General features: G+C 39.4%; 1 protein-coding gene across 2 annotated transcripts in view; it reads right to left on the reverse strand.

Annotated features, from left to right (window-relative positions):
* Window positions 1-16,096, reverse strand: part of LOC126180216 (serine--tRNA ligase, cytoplasmic) — a 69,988-nt gene extending 53,892 nt beyond the window's left edge. Inside the window, exons 1-2 of one of the 2 annotated variants that reach the window (XM_049924675.1) lie at window positions 15,819-16,096; window positions 15,427-15,497 (exon numbers count right to left, since the gene is read on the reverse strand). In XM_049924675.1, coding sequence (XP_049780632.1) covers window positions 15,427-15,497; window positions 15,819-15,954 — 207 coding nt within the window. In that variant the 5' untranslated portion in view covers window positions 15,955-16,096. The remainder of the gene's footprint in view (window positions 1-15,426; window positions 15,498-15,818) is intronic. The other variant, XM_049924676.1, reaches the window with a different exon arrangement.
* Between the last annotated feature and the right edge of the window lie 970 nt (window positions 16,097-17,066).

Here is a 17,066-nt window from a genome sequence, read left to right on the forward strand (position 1 = left end):
CATGGGATCCAAACTGAGCAGGAAGTGCTACTATGGAAATTTTGAGTAAAGACGAAGAAGTAGTGTACAAAGATTGTGACGATGTTCTCCAGAGATGGGAAGAATATCTAAAAGAGCTATATGACACACATCTCAAACCAGAAACTCTGGAACTTGAACCACTCAACAGTGTAAGTGATGACAAGAAAGGACCAACCATCATAACAGAAGAAGTAAAGTCTGCTGTAGCTGCAATGAAAAATGGCAAAGTGGTAGGTACAGAAACAGGAGAAATAATAAAATGCTTGAACCAAGATGGAATAAGAGAAATATTGAGGTTATGTAATAAAATATATGACAGCGGTGAATGGCCTGAGGACTTTCTGACAACAGTAATGATTCCATTACCGAAAAAACAAGGAACCAAGAAATGCACTGAGCACAGGACAATCAGCCTCATTTCACATGCAGCCAAAGTGATGTTAAGAATAATTAATAAGAGACTTGAAAAAGTGATGGAGGAGAATCTTGGCAAGGAGCAGTTTGGCTTTAGATGGAATACGGGCGCCAGAGATGCAATAGGGCTCCTACAAATCTTGGGAGAAAGGTTTACTGAAAAAGGGAGAGACCTATATATGTGCTTCATCAATCTAGAAAAGGTATTTGACAATGTAGTTTGGGACAAGCTGGCAACTATAATGAGGGAAAAGAGAGTGGACTGGAAAACCAGAAGACTTGTAAACTCATTATATCTTCATAAAAAAAAGCCTCAGTTAAAGTGAGAGGAGAAAGTACAAACTGGATCAGACTAGGAAAAGGAGTAAGACAAAGATGCTGTCTATTACCTACCTTCTTCAACCTCTACTTGGAAAATATGATTGACCAATGCTCATTAGATGACAAAGGAGTAGAAATTGGAGGATGAAAAGTAGAGTGTTTGAGGTTTGCTGATGACATGGTCCTTCTAGCCACAGGGGAAAAAAATTACAGGATTTGGTGGACACCATTGAAACTCATGGAAAAAATTATGGAATGAAAATTAACACACAGTAAGCAAAAGTATTGGCACTAGGAGGAAATAAAGAAATAAAAATTATGCTGAATGGAGAAATATTAGAACAGGCTCAAAATTTTAAGTATCTTGGAAGCAGGATAGACACCAACTGGAAGTGCACCACAGAAATTAAAACAAGGATAACAATGGCAAAAGAGGCATTTTATAAGAAAAGGAGAATTTTCTGCAGCACTCTGGACAGAGAACTCAGGAGGAGACTCATAAAATGTCTTGCATGGAGTGTCCTTCTGTATGGTGCTGAAACATGGACTTTGAGGAAGAAAGACAGAGAAAGGCTGGAGGCTTTTGAGATGTGGACATGGCAGAGGATGGAAACAATAAGTTGGAGGGACAGAGTAAAAAATGAAGAGGTACTGAGAAGAGTGGGAGAGAAAAGACAGTTACTAGATGTAATAAAAAGAAGAAAAAGAAATTGGGTTGGGCATATATTAAGAAAGAATGACGGACTGATAAAAACAGTTTTAGAAGGTTATGTAGAAGGGAAAAGGAAGCGAGGAAGGAAGAGATTTCAGATACTGGATGACGTGATGGACGGTACAACATACAGCAGCCTTAAGAAGGAAGCAATGGATCGCAGAAAATGGAGAGGCAAAGGACCCTCTAATATAGCAGAAAACTGATGATGATGATGATGATACTGCTAGAAACTAGTCTTTACTTTTCCTGTGACTAAAAGGGAATAATCTTGACATTATGTTAGTGGTAATTTAAGATCAGCTGCTACTCTGCAATCTTAATTTCCAACAACAAAAGACTTGCAACAAATATCTGGGAGAAGATAGTGTGCACTGAGGTGACAGAAGACATGTTCTAATATTATGTCGGACCTCCTTTTGCCCAGCATAATTCAGCAACTCAACATAGCAGGGACTCAACAAGTTGTTGAAAGTCTCCTGCAGGAATATTAAGCCGTACTGCCTCTATAGCCTTGCATAATTGCGAAGGTGTCGCCAGTGCAAGATTTTGTGCACAAAATGACCTCTCAATTAAGTCCTTTAAATGTTCGATGGGATTCATGTCAGGCTATCTGGTTGGCCAAATCATTACCTCGAACTGTCCAGAATGTTCTCCAAATCAATCATGATTAACTGTGGCCTGGGACATGTTGCATTGTCATCCATAGCATGAAGTCCATGAATGGCTGCAAATGGTTTCCAAGTAGCTGAACATAACCACTTCCAGTCAATGATCAGATCATTTGGACCACAGGAGCTAGTCTGTTCAAGTAAACACAGCCCATACCAATATGGAGCCACCATCATCAGCTTGGAAAGTGCTTTGTTGACAAATTGGATCAATAGCTTCGTGGGGCCTGCACCACACTTGAACACTACCATCAGCTATTACCAACTGATATCCTTGGCACACACATTTGAAGACTGAATTCTCTGATAATTTCTGAAATGGATGTCCCATATGTCTAGCCCCAACTACCATTCCACGTCCAAAGTCTGTTAATTCCCATCGTGCAGTCACGTCAGAAACCTTTCCACATGAATCAACTGACTACAAATGACAGATCAGTCAATGCACTGCTGTTTTATACCTCGTGTTTTAAAAACTTCTCTCACCACTGAGGAGCTGGAGATATGATTTCAGGCATGTGAAACTTGCCTTGAACTACCCTCATAATTAAAAGCAAAAATGAATGATGCTGTTTTCTATAGGCGCCCATATATTGTTATGATCTTCATGTTTACCATTCCTTGCCTTCAACACTTCAATTTTAATAGCTACTGATTATCAACAATTGGGTTCACGTAACCTGCAGCCACCGAAACACTAGATGCCCTTCCTGGAGGCTCTATATTAATATCTTATAAGGGTATTACCTCTGAAACATAGCATTACAATGAAAATACTTTTCTATAATTATTCAGAATGAGTTTGCAACGTTAAGTCATATAACTTATCAAAATCATCTAATAATGCCTTTCTAAGAAACTGAAGCTGCTAATACTAATGTTTATGTGACCTTTAGCTGGAAAACTACAATACAAGAATCTTTGTGTATTGTTTAGTTTTCTCATAACTTGGTGTGGTAGAACAATAGTTAACAATTGTTACAATATTTGGGATCATGAATACATCATAGTTATGCTGCATTTGTTTATTTTCATTTTGCAATATATTCACTCTGTGAAATAACTAAATGATTGAGTACATGAATGACAGGAGTACAATTCTGAAGAGGAGAGCTGCAGAAATGGTTTATTTTCATTATTACAGGTTTATTTCAGAACAAACAGCAATGGTGAAATGCTTCGTTAGACTGATTTGCTTGTATTTGTGACATGTCGAGTCACTACTAGTGTAGAGACCGACCATTCAAGTCTGGTGGGTGCTACAAAATGTGTCCCAGTGCTCGATTGATTTTCAAATAATGAGATTGTAGAGCCTCTGTGCAAGGCTGTCCACTTTCATTTACTTCAAATGATCATTCTCATTTATAACTACACACTGACAAGAAATCCTAATTCAACCTTGTCAATCAATGCAGTTTTGTCTGTAGAGAGGGTAGAATAGGAAGCACTTATACAAATTTAATGCGCAATATAGCTGCATCATTGATCATGTGGACCAAAATCCTCCATGGTGGAAATGCTTACTGTCACCTGCAATGACTTTCTGACAACAGTACAAGATAGGTATGACGTGTCTTTCACAGTTTGGTATAACACGAGGATTTGTCATTAATGATTATTTGCTTTTTACTGCAGACAATGTTGGTCACCACAGACCTCATTGTGGTTGATATGATGTCCTGATTGTAGCCTACATTGATATTCTGTGTATATACTTGACTGACCAAGCTCCCAGTCCTTGCAGTCACAAAAGTGATCAATATTGGCAATACAGTTCAATCCCATATCACGCTGCACAATAAATCAGCTGTTAAACTAATGAATAGAATATTCGAGAGTAATTTTCAAACATGCAAATTTGTAGTAACTAACAGACAGCCTCACCACTTCCACAGGAATCTGAATTTTTGTCAAATAACCTTCATTGCCTGTAAGAGCAATCCTCCTCATGCAGTTGCATGTATTATGAATTAAATTATTTTCCTAACATGCCCACTGCACCAACAAAATCTGAGCAAGAATCGCCATGGCCAAAGCTGCTTTCAACAAGAAGAGGACTCTGCTGACCAGCAAGTTGAGTTTGGCATTGAGGAAAAAACTGATAAAGTGCTACATTTGGAGCATTGCACTGTATGGAGCAGAGACTTGGACCATGAGAAAGAAGGAGAAAAAATACTTAAAGAGAGCTTTGAAATGTGGGGCTGGAGGAGAATGGAAAAGATCAAGTGGACAGATCGCATAAAAAATAATGATGTGCTGCGAAGAGTAGGAGAGAAGAGAAGTATTCTGCGTACAATTCTTCAGAAAAAGGCTAACTGGATTGGACATGTACTTAGACACAAGGGACTCATACATGATGTCATCGAAGGGAAACTCAGAGGAAGAAGAATTCAACATCTGGACGACATGAAAGATGGAAGGAGATACAACAGACTGAAGGAAGAAGCTGCAGACAGGGAACAGTGGAATCAGAAATTCTCCATACGAAGACATGGACCTGCCACTAGGCAGAATACTACATAATAATAATAATAATAATAATAATAAGTTTACAGCAGCACTAGTTTAAAGAAATATAACAAAAGAATTACTTTTAAACTTTTTGTTTGATTACTTCTAATTTAATTTTCAACTGTACTAGTGTATCAACGAAAATTAAATTTTCTGCTGTTACCATCTTACATCAAACATTCTTCAAGCAAGGAATAAAACTGCTGGACATTTGTGTGGTAGAAAAGGGAATTTTGGGGGAAAAAACTGGGGAGTTTTTATGCAGCTTGGGGGTAATTTTCAGACAGCATATTGCGAATGATCATACAAGATAAATTTGATGTATTTCAAGCAAAAAGTGTCAAGTTGCAAAAAATGCCACAAGTGAAATCAAGTAAAGTAAATCCTACTCATAGGACCAGCTGATAGGAGCGACAGCAAAAGTGAATGAATTTCCCAATGTATCAGAAGTGCTGCCACGAAATATGGACTAAAAGAGGACTTGTTTTATTCTCACTTCAAAGGACAAGAGGACGGTCAACCAAAGTTTGTGGTATCACCTGCCTGCTGTGACCTGTGATGTAAATGTATGTTGTATGACGTCATGGTGGTGCAGGCAATTTCAACTGGACCTTGCCAAGTTGGGCTATGTAGTGACACTCTGTAATGTGCAAAACAAGTTTGTTTCTAAGTTGTTTGTCAGGTATGTTAGCAATTCATTTGATTGACATGGTGAGTGCTGTGTGTGAGCATAATATGAAAGAGTTTGTGGCAGCGTGTTATTTTGATATTGGCAGTTGTGACAAATGGATTTGTTTTCGTGTTTGGAATTATTAAGGCTGTATGATGCGTATGGTCAGATACTTACATTCTGTTTCTTGCTAGTTACAGATATGATAACTATGTTCACCAGTAGGTCCTTGCATATGGCTATAGCGAACAATATGTTGACAGCCATTAATTTTCAGCAGTTATTAGGTCTCACTGCCAACTGCATGAAATGAGATTGAACTAAGTGGCTGCATTTTGGACCACATACAAGTGTATGTGGCATTGTTGATGGGTTAACGTATGGCTGTCTATCCAGAACGGGTTACTGATTTGAGCATTCTAGGCTGGCCATTCGAAAGATTATGTTACTGATATTTTATTATTGTCCATCTACTGAGTTTTGTTCTCACAAGACAGACATAAGTGACCATCCTGTGTTAGATTGGTTTTTGTTATGTCAGGAAGTGTGTTCAAAACTTTATGAACTGTAGGGGAAAGTGCAGAGGTGGTGAGGTGGTTGAAACCAATGACTCTGCATTTGGAAAACAAAAGTTTGGGAAAGGGAATCATCTTGTGGGTAACTGGCTGTAGGACACTGTTGTTTCAGGTGCTGGGTTTTCAGACGTTTTCTGGGTAGTGGAGAGAGGAACAAAAAATTGGGTTTAACTGAGGATTATACAACTCTTGTGTCAGGTTGATTTTTTTCATATTAAGGTTCATGAAATAGTGGGTATCAGCATTTAATAGCGAGACACAGTGTCGAAATTCAGGACTATCGTACTGGGGCTTGTACAATAACATAGATAGGTATTGAGAGTTATGAAATCTGTAACAGGGAGGGGGAAGAGATGCTTTTCATCTGCACTCTCATTTTAGATGAGTATGGCAAGAGGAAGAGTGTCCCTGATAACTTTTGTCCTTAATGTTGTTACGTGAATAGTCTTGGGGGTGTGGGTTTTGTTGATGTTTGGGCAGTTGGGGGGGAAGCACCTAGTAAAGTCACATTTTCGATTTTAGCTATGTGAGCCTGTTTCGATTTTGTCATACCGTTGACTTTGCTTTAGTTATAATAATCAAGTGAAATGCTAGATAGGCCTACCAGATTTGTAGACGTGTGTATGGTTTTGATGACTTTGAGCTACAGTGTGTAGGTCAGGTGAAATTCTCACACCTTGATTTTAGCATCAGTATGTGTTTTCATGTCTACATTATTAGGATTGTCATACATTTAGTTTGTCCTCCCCATATCCCCCTAATTCGTGCAGGTTGCCAGCCCATTAGTTTCACTGTATTTCTACTATTAAATATTTGTCATTTTACTCGTGTCTTTTCTCATGTGTGATGAGTGAAGTCCTGTTGCAGCTGTTTCCAACATCTGGATGCTGTCATGGGGCAAAGCTGAGAAGTGGTACCACAATCTTCATTTGTCCCACTCGAAGGAAGCCAGTTATTCCAGAAAATAAGGAAGTGGAGCGATCATGGTCGCTAAAATGTATGGTTAGCTATGGGTTGAGGCAGCAAAAGAAATGAAAGACACTATAAAAACGTATGTGACTGAGCACAATACTCATATTCCTTTTAGCAGTAACAGACCAGAAGAATGGCATGATTTGACAGTGAGTCCAGAGTCCTTACAGCAAACTAGAAGGTGTGTGTCAAATGATCCATTCATAATTTACAGCTTTTACCATCTGATGAAAGACACAATGGAGTGACTTGGTGTAAAAGATGTCCAAAATGTATTAACAATCCTGATTAAACCTGTTTCTGTCTAGATCCATCTGAAATTAAAGAAAGATATGATGGAAGACTTTTTAAGTGGTTAGGAATGTGGAAGTGTTTGCAAAAAACCTTCCAATTTCTGGAGCAATCAGAACAGAGTCTTCCTGGCAGATTAAAACTGTGTGCCAGACCGAGACTCGAACTCGGGACCTTTGCCTTTCACAGGCAAATGCTCTACCACTGATCTACTCATGCACGACTCACGATCTGTCCCCACAGCTTCAATTTTGCCACTACCTCGTCTCCTACCTCCCAAACTTCACACAAGCTCTTCTGGGAACCTTGCAGAATGACACACAGTTTTAATCTGCAAGAAGTTTCATATCAGCCCCACCCACGTCATAAGCGAGTGACTGTGTGTGAGATCGCTCTCTAAGTTTTCATATATTTTTAGGTTTCAGATACATATCTTAATGGTTTTTGTGATAATATTTACTATATAAGTGACGTATTAGTGGTTTCTTCATTCACCTCTGCCTTTCTTGTGTTGTGACCTGATATTTGTGAGTGTTTCGTATCGAGCAACTTAACCTCTTGCCTGTGTTTACATTCCGCGCTGACCAGTTGCAGCTGTAGCGGCACATCGAAAGCTAAGTACTAATAAATTGTTTGTGTATAGTGGTTTATTTAGGAACTGTAGTAGTCTTCAACTGGTGTTCTCAGTGTTTTCTGGTGAAATAATTTCAGAAGAACCTTTTGGGAACTGTTTTCAGCTTCGTTACTGTGTCATTAGACGTTTGATTCTCTTTCTGTATTAGTCTTTTGTTATATTCACATTTGTTGTTTATTAACACTGTTAATAATAGTCGTTACTTCCCTTGTAGAGTGAGTTTGTGATTATTGTAGTCAGGTTTTTAACATCTTCTTATTGTAGTAGCGGAACTTAGAAAAAGTTAAATTTTACTACGAGTGAGAAGTGTAAGCTTTGCCGTAGGTTCGTGAGTAGTGGATTGCGGTGTGAGACTTGTTCGAAGCGTTTTCACTGGGGGGAATGCAGTGGGGAAGCCAGTGGGCATTCTGGTGAGATCCTCTCCTGGAACTGCATGTTATGTAGCAAGAGTAAGTTGATAGAGGAGCAGGAGCGTAAGATCTGTGCCCTTCAGGTGCAGTTGAAAAACGCACAGGAGCAGCTAGATAGGGTGAGGAGGGAGAAGGGGGTTGGGGAATGGGAACTGGCTGTTGGCAAGAGATCTGCTAGGAGAAGAAGATTTTCAGATAGTTTTACTATTGGTGTTTGCAACAGATATGACCAACTGTCAGAGTCTAGTGGAGAGGAATCTCTAGTAGCTGTAGATATAGGAAGTATGCAGCAGACCTCAGTAGTTACTGTGCCTAGAACAGTTGCAAAGTTGAAGAGGAAGAAGAAGGTTCTGCTGTTAGGTAGTTCTCATGGCAGAGGTGTAGGCCAGCAGTTGCAGGAAGTGCTGGGTAGTGAGTACCAGGTCACCAGCATTGTGAAGCCTAATGCAGGGTTGGCTCAGGTGACTGTTAACATAGGGGGGTTATGTATGGATTTTACGAAAGAGGATCAGGTAGTGATTGTGGGTGGGGCTGGTAATAGTATTGGTAGGGATGGGGAGTATAACATAGATGGTGACCTGGAAAAGATAGCCACTCAGACTGGCAACACGAATGTGCATTTCGTGGAACTGTTTCAGCGTCACGATCTGCCTCACCTTAATACAGCCGTCAGGCGTAATAACATGAGACTTAGGGGTGCGCTGATGACAGAAAGCATGCGTCACATTTCAGTGGTGTCTGTGGAGTCTATCAGCAGGAAGGGTTTCACTAGACATGGCCTGCACCTCAACAGGTATGGGAAGGGGAGGTTGGCAAAGCTTATAGGTGACAGCATAGGTCGGGTTGGTGGGATCACTCATGGGAAAATTCCTGCAGTAGTGGGTGTTGGAGCTGCACCTTTTTTAGATTGAAGTCAGCTGATAGGTATTCCTGCTTAAGGGAAGTCTCTCTAACAAGGGAATCACTTTTGACAAAGCTTAGGTATCCAAGTAATGAGGGAATTAGTATATTTCAACAAAAAATACAAGGTATTAGAGATAAAGTTAGTGAACTGCTTATAGATGTTGACTCTGAAATTATTGGTTTATCTGAACACTTCTTAAATAAGGAGATAATTCAGAGGCTTCCTTTACCAGGATACAGGTTGGCTGGCAGCTTTTCTACGAGCTCTTTGCGGTGTGGGGGAGTAGCCATGTATGTGAAAAACGGTATCCCATTTGAGTCAATTAATGTTTCAAAGTACTGCACTGAAAAGATGTTTGAATGTTGTGCAAGTGTGGTTAAATTTAACGGAGCTAAACTTCTAACTGTTGTTATTTATAGATCCCCAGACCCCGATTTCACAACATTTTTGTTAAAGCTAGAGGAGGTTCTTGGTTCACTTTATAGGAAATACAAAAAGTTCGTTATATGTGGTGACTTCAGTATTAATTGTATAAGTGATTGTGCAAGGAAGAGGATGCTGGTAGACCTCTTTAATTCATATAATCTTATGCAAACCGTATTCTTTCCAACGAGAGTGCAAGGGAACAGTAGAACAGCCATAGACAACATTTTTATTCATTCCTCATTACTATAAGGGCATTCTGTTAGCAAAAAGGTGAATGGCCTTTCAGATCATGATGCACAAATTTTAACTTTAAAAGATTTTTGTGCTGCAACACGTGTTAAATATAGTCATCAGCTGTTCAGGAAAGCTGATCCAGTTGCTGTAGAGACCTTTGTAAACCTTATAAAGGAACAAGAGTGGCAAGATGTTTATAGCACTGATACAGTAGACGATAAATATAATGATTTTCTCAAGACTTTTCTCATGCTCTTTGAAAGTTGCTTTCCATTAGAACGTTTAAAACAGGGTACTAGCACAAACAGGCAGCCTGGGTGGCTGACTAGAGGGATAAGAATATCTTGTACAACAAAATGGCAATTATATCAAAACGTCAGAAACAGTCAAAATCTAAATGCAGCAGCCCATTACAAACAGTATTGTAAGGTGCTTAAAAATGTTATTAGGAAGGCAAAAAGTATGTGGTATGCAGATAAAATTAAAACCATATGGTCAGTCGTAAAGGAAGTTGCTGGTCTGCAGAGACAGGTCGAGGATATAGAATCAGTGCGTAGTGGGAATGTCCATGTTACTGATAAGTCGCATATATGTACAGTATTTAATAATCACTTTATGAATATAGCAGGTGAACTAAATAGAAACCTAGTCCCAACAGGGAATCATATAGCGCTCTTAGAAAAAAGTATTCCGAGACTGTTACCTGAAATGCTCCTCCATGATACTGACAAGAGGGAGATTGAGTTAATAATTAAATCACTAAAGACCAAGAACTCTCATGGATATGACGGGGTATTTAGCAGAATACTGAAGTATTGTTCTATGTATGTTAGCCCAGTTCTCAGCCATATCTGTAACTTTTCCTTTAGGAGTGGTCGGTTTCCTGACCGATTAAAGTACTCGGTAGTGAAGCCACTTTATAAAAAGGGAGACATTGATAATGTTGACAATTTTAGACCTATTTCTATGCCATCGGTGTTTGCTAAAGTTATCGAGAAGGTTGTATATACAAGGTTACTGGAGCATTTAAATTCACATAATTTGCTGTCAAATGTTCAGTTTGGTTTTAGAAATGGCTTAACAACTGAAAATGCTATATTCTCTTTTCTCTGTGAGGATTTGGACGGATTAAATAAAAGCTTGCGAACGATGGGTGTTTTCTTTGATTTAACGAAGGCTTTTGACTGTGTTGACCACAAAATATTACTGCAGAAGTTGGACCATTATGGAGTAAGGGGAGTAGCTTACAATTGGTTCGCCTCTTACTTTAAGAACAGAAAGCAGAGGGTAATTCTCCGCAATATTGTGAGTGATAGTGATGTTCAAATCCAATGGGGCACTGTTAAGTGGGGCGTTCCCCAAGGATCGGTGCTGGGGCCATTGCTGTTTCTTATTTATGTAAATGATATGCCTTCTAGTATTACAGGTGATTCAAAAATATTTCTGTTTGCTGATGACACCAGCTTTATAGTGAAGGATCTTGTGTGTAATATTGAAACAGTAACAAATGATGTAGTTCATGAAATAAGTTCGTGGCTTGTGGAAAATAATTTGATGCTAAATCACAGTAAGACTCAGTTTTTACAGTTTCTAACTCACAATTCAACAAGAACCGATATTTTGATCAGACAGAATAGGCATATTATAAGCGATGATGATGATGATGTTTGGTTTGTGGGGCGCTCAACTGCGTGGTTATCAGCGCCCGTACAAGTATCCAATCTTTGCTCAGTCCAATTTCGCCACTTTCCTGGATGATGATGAAATGATGAGGACAACACAAACACCCAGTCATCTCGAGGCAGGTGAAAATCCCTGACCCCGCCGGGAATCGAACCCGGGACCCCGTGCTCGGGAAGCGAGAACGCTACCGCGAGACCACGAGTGGCGGACATATATTATAAGCGAGACGGAACAGTTCAAGTTCCTAGGCGTTCGGATAGATAGTAAGCTGTTGTGGAAAGTCCATGTCCAGGATCTTGTTCAGAAGCTAAATGCTGCTTTATTTACCATTAGAACAGTATCTGAAATAAGTGACACTTCAACACGAAAAGTAGTCTACTTCGCATATTTTCATACGCTTATGTCGTATGGTATTATTTTTTGGGGTAATTCTTCTGATTCAAAAAGGGTATTTTTGGCTCAAAAACGGGCTGTTCGAGCTATATGTGGTGTAAGTTCGAGAACGTCTTGTCAACCCCTATTCAAAAATCTGGGAATTCTGACATTGCCCTCACAGTATATATTTTCTTTAATGTCGTTTGTTGTTAGCAATATTAGCTTATTCCCAAGAATTAGCAGCTTTCACCCAGTTAATACTAGGCAGAAATCAAATCTGAATGTAGAATGCACTTCCTTGACTCTTGTGCAGAAAGGAGTGCAGTATTCTGCTGCATCCATTTTCAATAAGCTACCACAAGAACTCAAAAATCTTAGCAGTAGCCCAAACTCTTTTAAGTCTAAACTGAAGAGTTTCCTCATGGCTCACTCCTTCTATTCTGTTGAGGAGCTCCTGGAAGAGCTAAAAAGTTAAGCAAATTCCAGTGTTACATTGTTGATTTTCTTCATTTAAACTTACGACTTGTCAACTGAATATGTTTTTTTATATTTCATTTTATCTGTTTCTAATATCGAGTTATAATTTCATGTATTGACTCGTTCCATGACCATGGAGACTTCTCCTTAATTTGGTCCCACGGAACAATAAATAAATAACCCCAATGCAGAGTGAAAATGTCATTCAGGACAGAGTCGGCTGAATCGTTGCATGTGAAATCCACTGAGGATGATGAACAGCACCACAGTAATGTCAGAAAGTATAACAAGATATTGAAGTTTAAAAATGAGAAACTGATGTTCCGAAATACTATTTCTGTTTTTAAAAGTTCATATCTTTTAAAGCTCAGTGTTTTGTAATTCTGTGATAAATACCACAACATACACCATGTGGTCAAAAGTATCCAGACACCTGGACCCTGAAAATGACTTACAAGTCTATGGCGCCCTCAATAGGTAATGCTGGAATTCAATATGGTGTTGGCCCACTCTTATCCGATGACAGTTTCCACACTTGCATGTATACGTTCAATCAGGTGCTGGAAGGTTTCATGGGGATGGCAGCCCATTCTTCACAGAGTGCTGTACTGAGGAGACATATCGATGTCAGTCAGTGAGGCCTGCCATGAAGTCGGCGTTCCAAAACACCACAAAGGTGTTCTATAGGATTCAGGTCAGGACTCTGTGCAGGACAGTCCATTCCAGGGATGTTACTGTCGAGTAACCACTCCGCCACAGGCCGTGCATTGTGAACAGGTGCTCGATCATTCTGAAAGATGCAATCACCATCCCCGAATTGCTCTTCAACAGTGGGAAGCAAGCAGGTGCTTAAAACATCAATGTAGGCCTGTGCTGTGATGCAAAAAAGGGTGCAAGCCACCTCCACAAAAAACAAGACCACACCATAACACCAAATTTTACTGTTGGCACTACACATGCTGGCAGATGACTTTCACTGGACATCTGCCATACACACACCCTGCCATCAGATCGCCTCATTGTGTACCGTGATTCGTCGTTCCACACAACGTTTTTTCACTATTCAATCGTCCAATGATTATGCTCCTTACACCAAGCGAAGCGTCATTTGGCATTTTCTGGCGTGATGTGTGGCTTATGAGCAGCAGCTCAACCATTAAATCCAAGTTTTCTCATCTCCCACCTAACTGTCATAGTACTTGCAGTGGATCCTGATGCAGTTTGGGATTCTTGTGCGATAGTCTGGATAGACGTGTGCCTATTACACATTATGACCCTCTTCAGCTGTCGGTGGTCTCTGTCAGTCAACAGAGGAGGCCAGCCTGTACGCTTTTGTGCTGAACGTGTCCCTCCACATTTCCACTTCACTATCACATCAGAAACAGGGAACCTAGGGATGTTTAGGAGTGTGGAAATCTCGCATACACTAATAAGACACCCAATCACTTGACCATGTTTGAAGTCCGCGAGTTCCAAGGAGCACCCCATTCTGCTCTCTCACGATGTCCAATGACTACTGAGGTCGCTGATAGGGAGTACCTGCTCACCCCAGTTATGTAGTAGACCCTCTTGCATTTTTTTGCAGTTCATGTACACTATACACACATAATGTGCATCAAAATATGTTTCCTGAATTGACCTTGAAGTTTTCACAATATGGAAGGGATAGACTGCTACATACCACATACAGGAGGAGGTGAATGCCACACAGACACATTGAAAGAGTAAGTCCTTCCTCAGAAGTAGAACTATCACATATTCACATGACAACAACTCACTCACACATGGCTACTGTCTCCATGCACTACAGCCAGACTCCAAACAATTGGCAGTCAGGCCTGAGAACTTGGAGGAGGTATACGTGTGTTTGTGGGCTGTCTGACAGTTCTACTTCTAAGAAAGGACATCGTCCAAAAGCTTAAATATTTCTGATTTTTCTTTACATTGTACCTGTTTACAACTTAATGCCTCCTCTATGTGGTGAATAGCAGTCTATTCTTTCCATATTATTGTTACTCCACTGCAGAGCTTCCACTGTTAGATTTTACCTTGTAGTTTTGGTTTTTATGATGAAAAGTACATTTAAATACAATACAAACAAAAAAATTAGGCTACACTATGGGTTAATCTATTGCCACAACCATTATCTGGCATCCATATTTGTTGGCTTGGCCAACTCGCAACAAGATTGTCATCTTTCAACTTAACCTGGACACTGGGCTTTGCTATAGAACAGCCTTTCACCACAACCATGACTGCAATAGATTTTATTTTATTTTTCTTATTTGTTAGGAGGGGGTGTCCAGTACCCCACCTAGTCTCAATTTGTAGTGAAAGGTGCTATGTAAAACATTCAAATCACCTAATAATGACTTTGCAAAATGTCCAAACCACCTGCAAAACAACCAAGCAGGAAAAATTCAATTAAAGAAAAATATAAGAGCACTGTACACTTATTATAAATTGAACAAGTGAGTGGAACTGTTAAGACATTGGTTCCATTTACAGGATAAATTCTCATATTCCAAAGAGGCCTCCTGATGCAGGTTTTCCCGACTTATTTCAGACAAATGTTGGGATAAGTTGTTCAAGAAGGCCATGGCAGACCACCCGTAACCTCCTTGTGACTTTTGTTTTTCCTTTTACTAATCTTTAAAATCCAGATCATGAAATGCTCCTTGGATGAATAAGTTCCATACTTTTACTGTAGGAACCACACTCAACCTATATAAACACTATGCACTCACAACAGAATACTCGGGTGTAATTGAAACAGCATGTCTAACACTTGGCACAGCTTACAGAAGAAAAATGACTGTAGGGGCTGTCATGATAAATATCGCTGAAATTCATCTGTCTCTCAACCTCTCTATAAATAAAGGTTTCTATCTTCATCAGCCTAACTTGTTTTTTTATCTTTCTGCATAGATAGACTAATGCATGTTGCAAAACTTCTTGTCTCTTTCCAGCTGAAATAATTATGTTTCTGACAACTCACACAGTAAACAAAACGCTCCATTGTTTCCAGTGGTCTAAATCAAAAACAGTGGTGACGAATGTATAAGGCCAACATGGAGACAGTATACTTGTAGTTACATTTAACAAATTTTCTCTGTATTATTTACCTTCATTTTCTCGCCTATTACTTTGTTGCACAGATTTTTCAGTTTATTCAGGTTATCCAACTGATGACGCACTGAAAAAAATGGGGAAAATGTTTATTAACAAAATTTGGCACTCTTAAGGACACGGAAATGGGGAGTACTTTGCAGTTTTAATGCTACACAAAATGACTGCTCTTTACCACCAACTAAACACGAGTATGTATTGGGGCAATGTTTCTCGCCAAGAAGCGAGACCCGTATGTTAGGGAACATTATTGATACACGGCCGTTTTTGGCTATTTAACACATGGTCATACAGTTACCGCAACCACATTGATTTCAACGACAGTTACGGTGAGTGCACAAGCAATATATTTCTTAATGTTCTACAGTATTAAACATATCGCACTTACACTGTCTCCATTCTGTATCTTTCTTTACAACTTCATCAACAAGCCCGACGTCTTTAAATCTGTTCGCTTGATTTTTTTTTATTTTCTCGATATCACCGCCTTTTTCAGGCCTGAAGAGATCTAAATCTAACACCATTATTCGTATTTAAGAAATTACTGTGAAATAAATAACCTAGACAGATCCGTCAACAATCACAAAAATTACGTCAACTGACACGAAAACACCATGCGGCAAGTTAGTCAACACGAACACAGATTCAAGCCACGCAGCTGGCAGCTCCAAGCACCGGCGTGCTCAAAGATAACACACGACATGGTACGTATAGAAAGAAATCACTGGCTGCAGGGAATTTGGTTTCCTACTTTTTTTGGACCAAATGACAGCATTATAGTATATCGATTTCAAATAATTATGAAGTTGTCAGTTGTATTCAATAACAGCAGGAAAATTGTAAGCTATAGAGGCGTGGTGGCTAATAGGTGTGCAGACGCACAGGGGAGAGGGCGTAATTTTTGTGGTACTTGGCGGACCTATTTCAGATAGTTATTTCACAATAATTCATTAAATATTAAAATATGGTTTGAGAATTAACCAGGAGAGGAACGTGGTTTCTCCTCCTCCTCTATTCCTATCTTCTGCCAACAATAAAAGATTTTACCCCGGCTAGCGACTGTAAATGCACGCCCATGTCAGAGCGCTATTTCTACAATGTTATTTCGCACGAGTAGCATCATAAAGAAATTACTTCTACCGAAAAGACGTGTCTATCGCTAACATTAATTATGTAACAGCAATGGACTTGGTTCACGCAGCAGCCGCGTACACAGCTCACGATCATGTTCAACAATGGATTTATTGCTACTACTTCACTACGATATTGCAGGATCTTAAAGGTTGACAAGAGGGTGCTGAAGCAAACACGGTATTTGACAGGAGTTTACCTAGTTGTACCAGTTGACTGGAGCGGGACTAACAAGGGAACATAACTAAACGATCTTGATGAAACTTGATGGGCATGTAGAAGGATCAAAATAATGCAATCGCTTTATTTCGTTTTTACCCAGTTTCACTTTTAAGGGCTAAAACATACCCTGAAAGAAAATTTGAAGTATTAGGTTTGGAGGAAATATCTTCAAAATCATGATATATAAAAAATGTATTTCATGTGAAAATTGAAATGTAATTAACGTTCTTGATAACAGTATAATCAACTTTTGTAATAATTTGAAATTTTGCAGAATACATCA

The sequence above is a fragment of the Schistocerca cancellata genome, chromosome 1 (genome assembly GCF_023864275.1).
Source record: "Schistocerca cancellata isolate TAMUIC-IGC-003103 chromosome 1, iqSchCanc2.1, whole genome shotgun sequence".
In the NCBI taxonomy this organism is placed as follows: domain Eukaryota; kingdom Metazoa; phylum Arthropoda; class Insecta; order Orthoptera; family Acrididae; genus Schistocerca; species Schistocerca cancellata.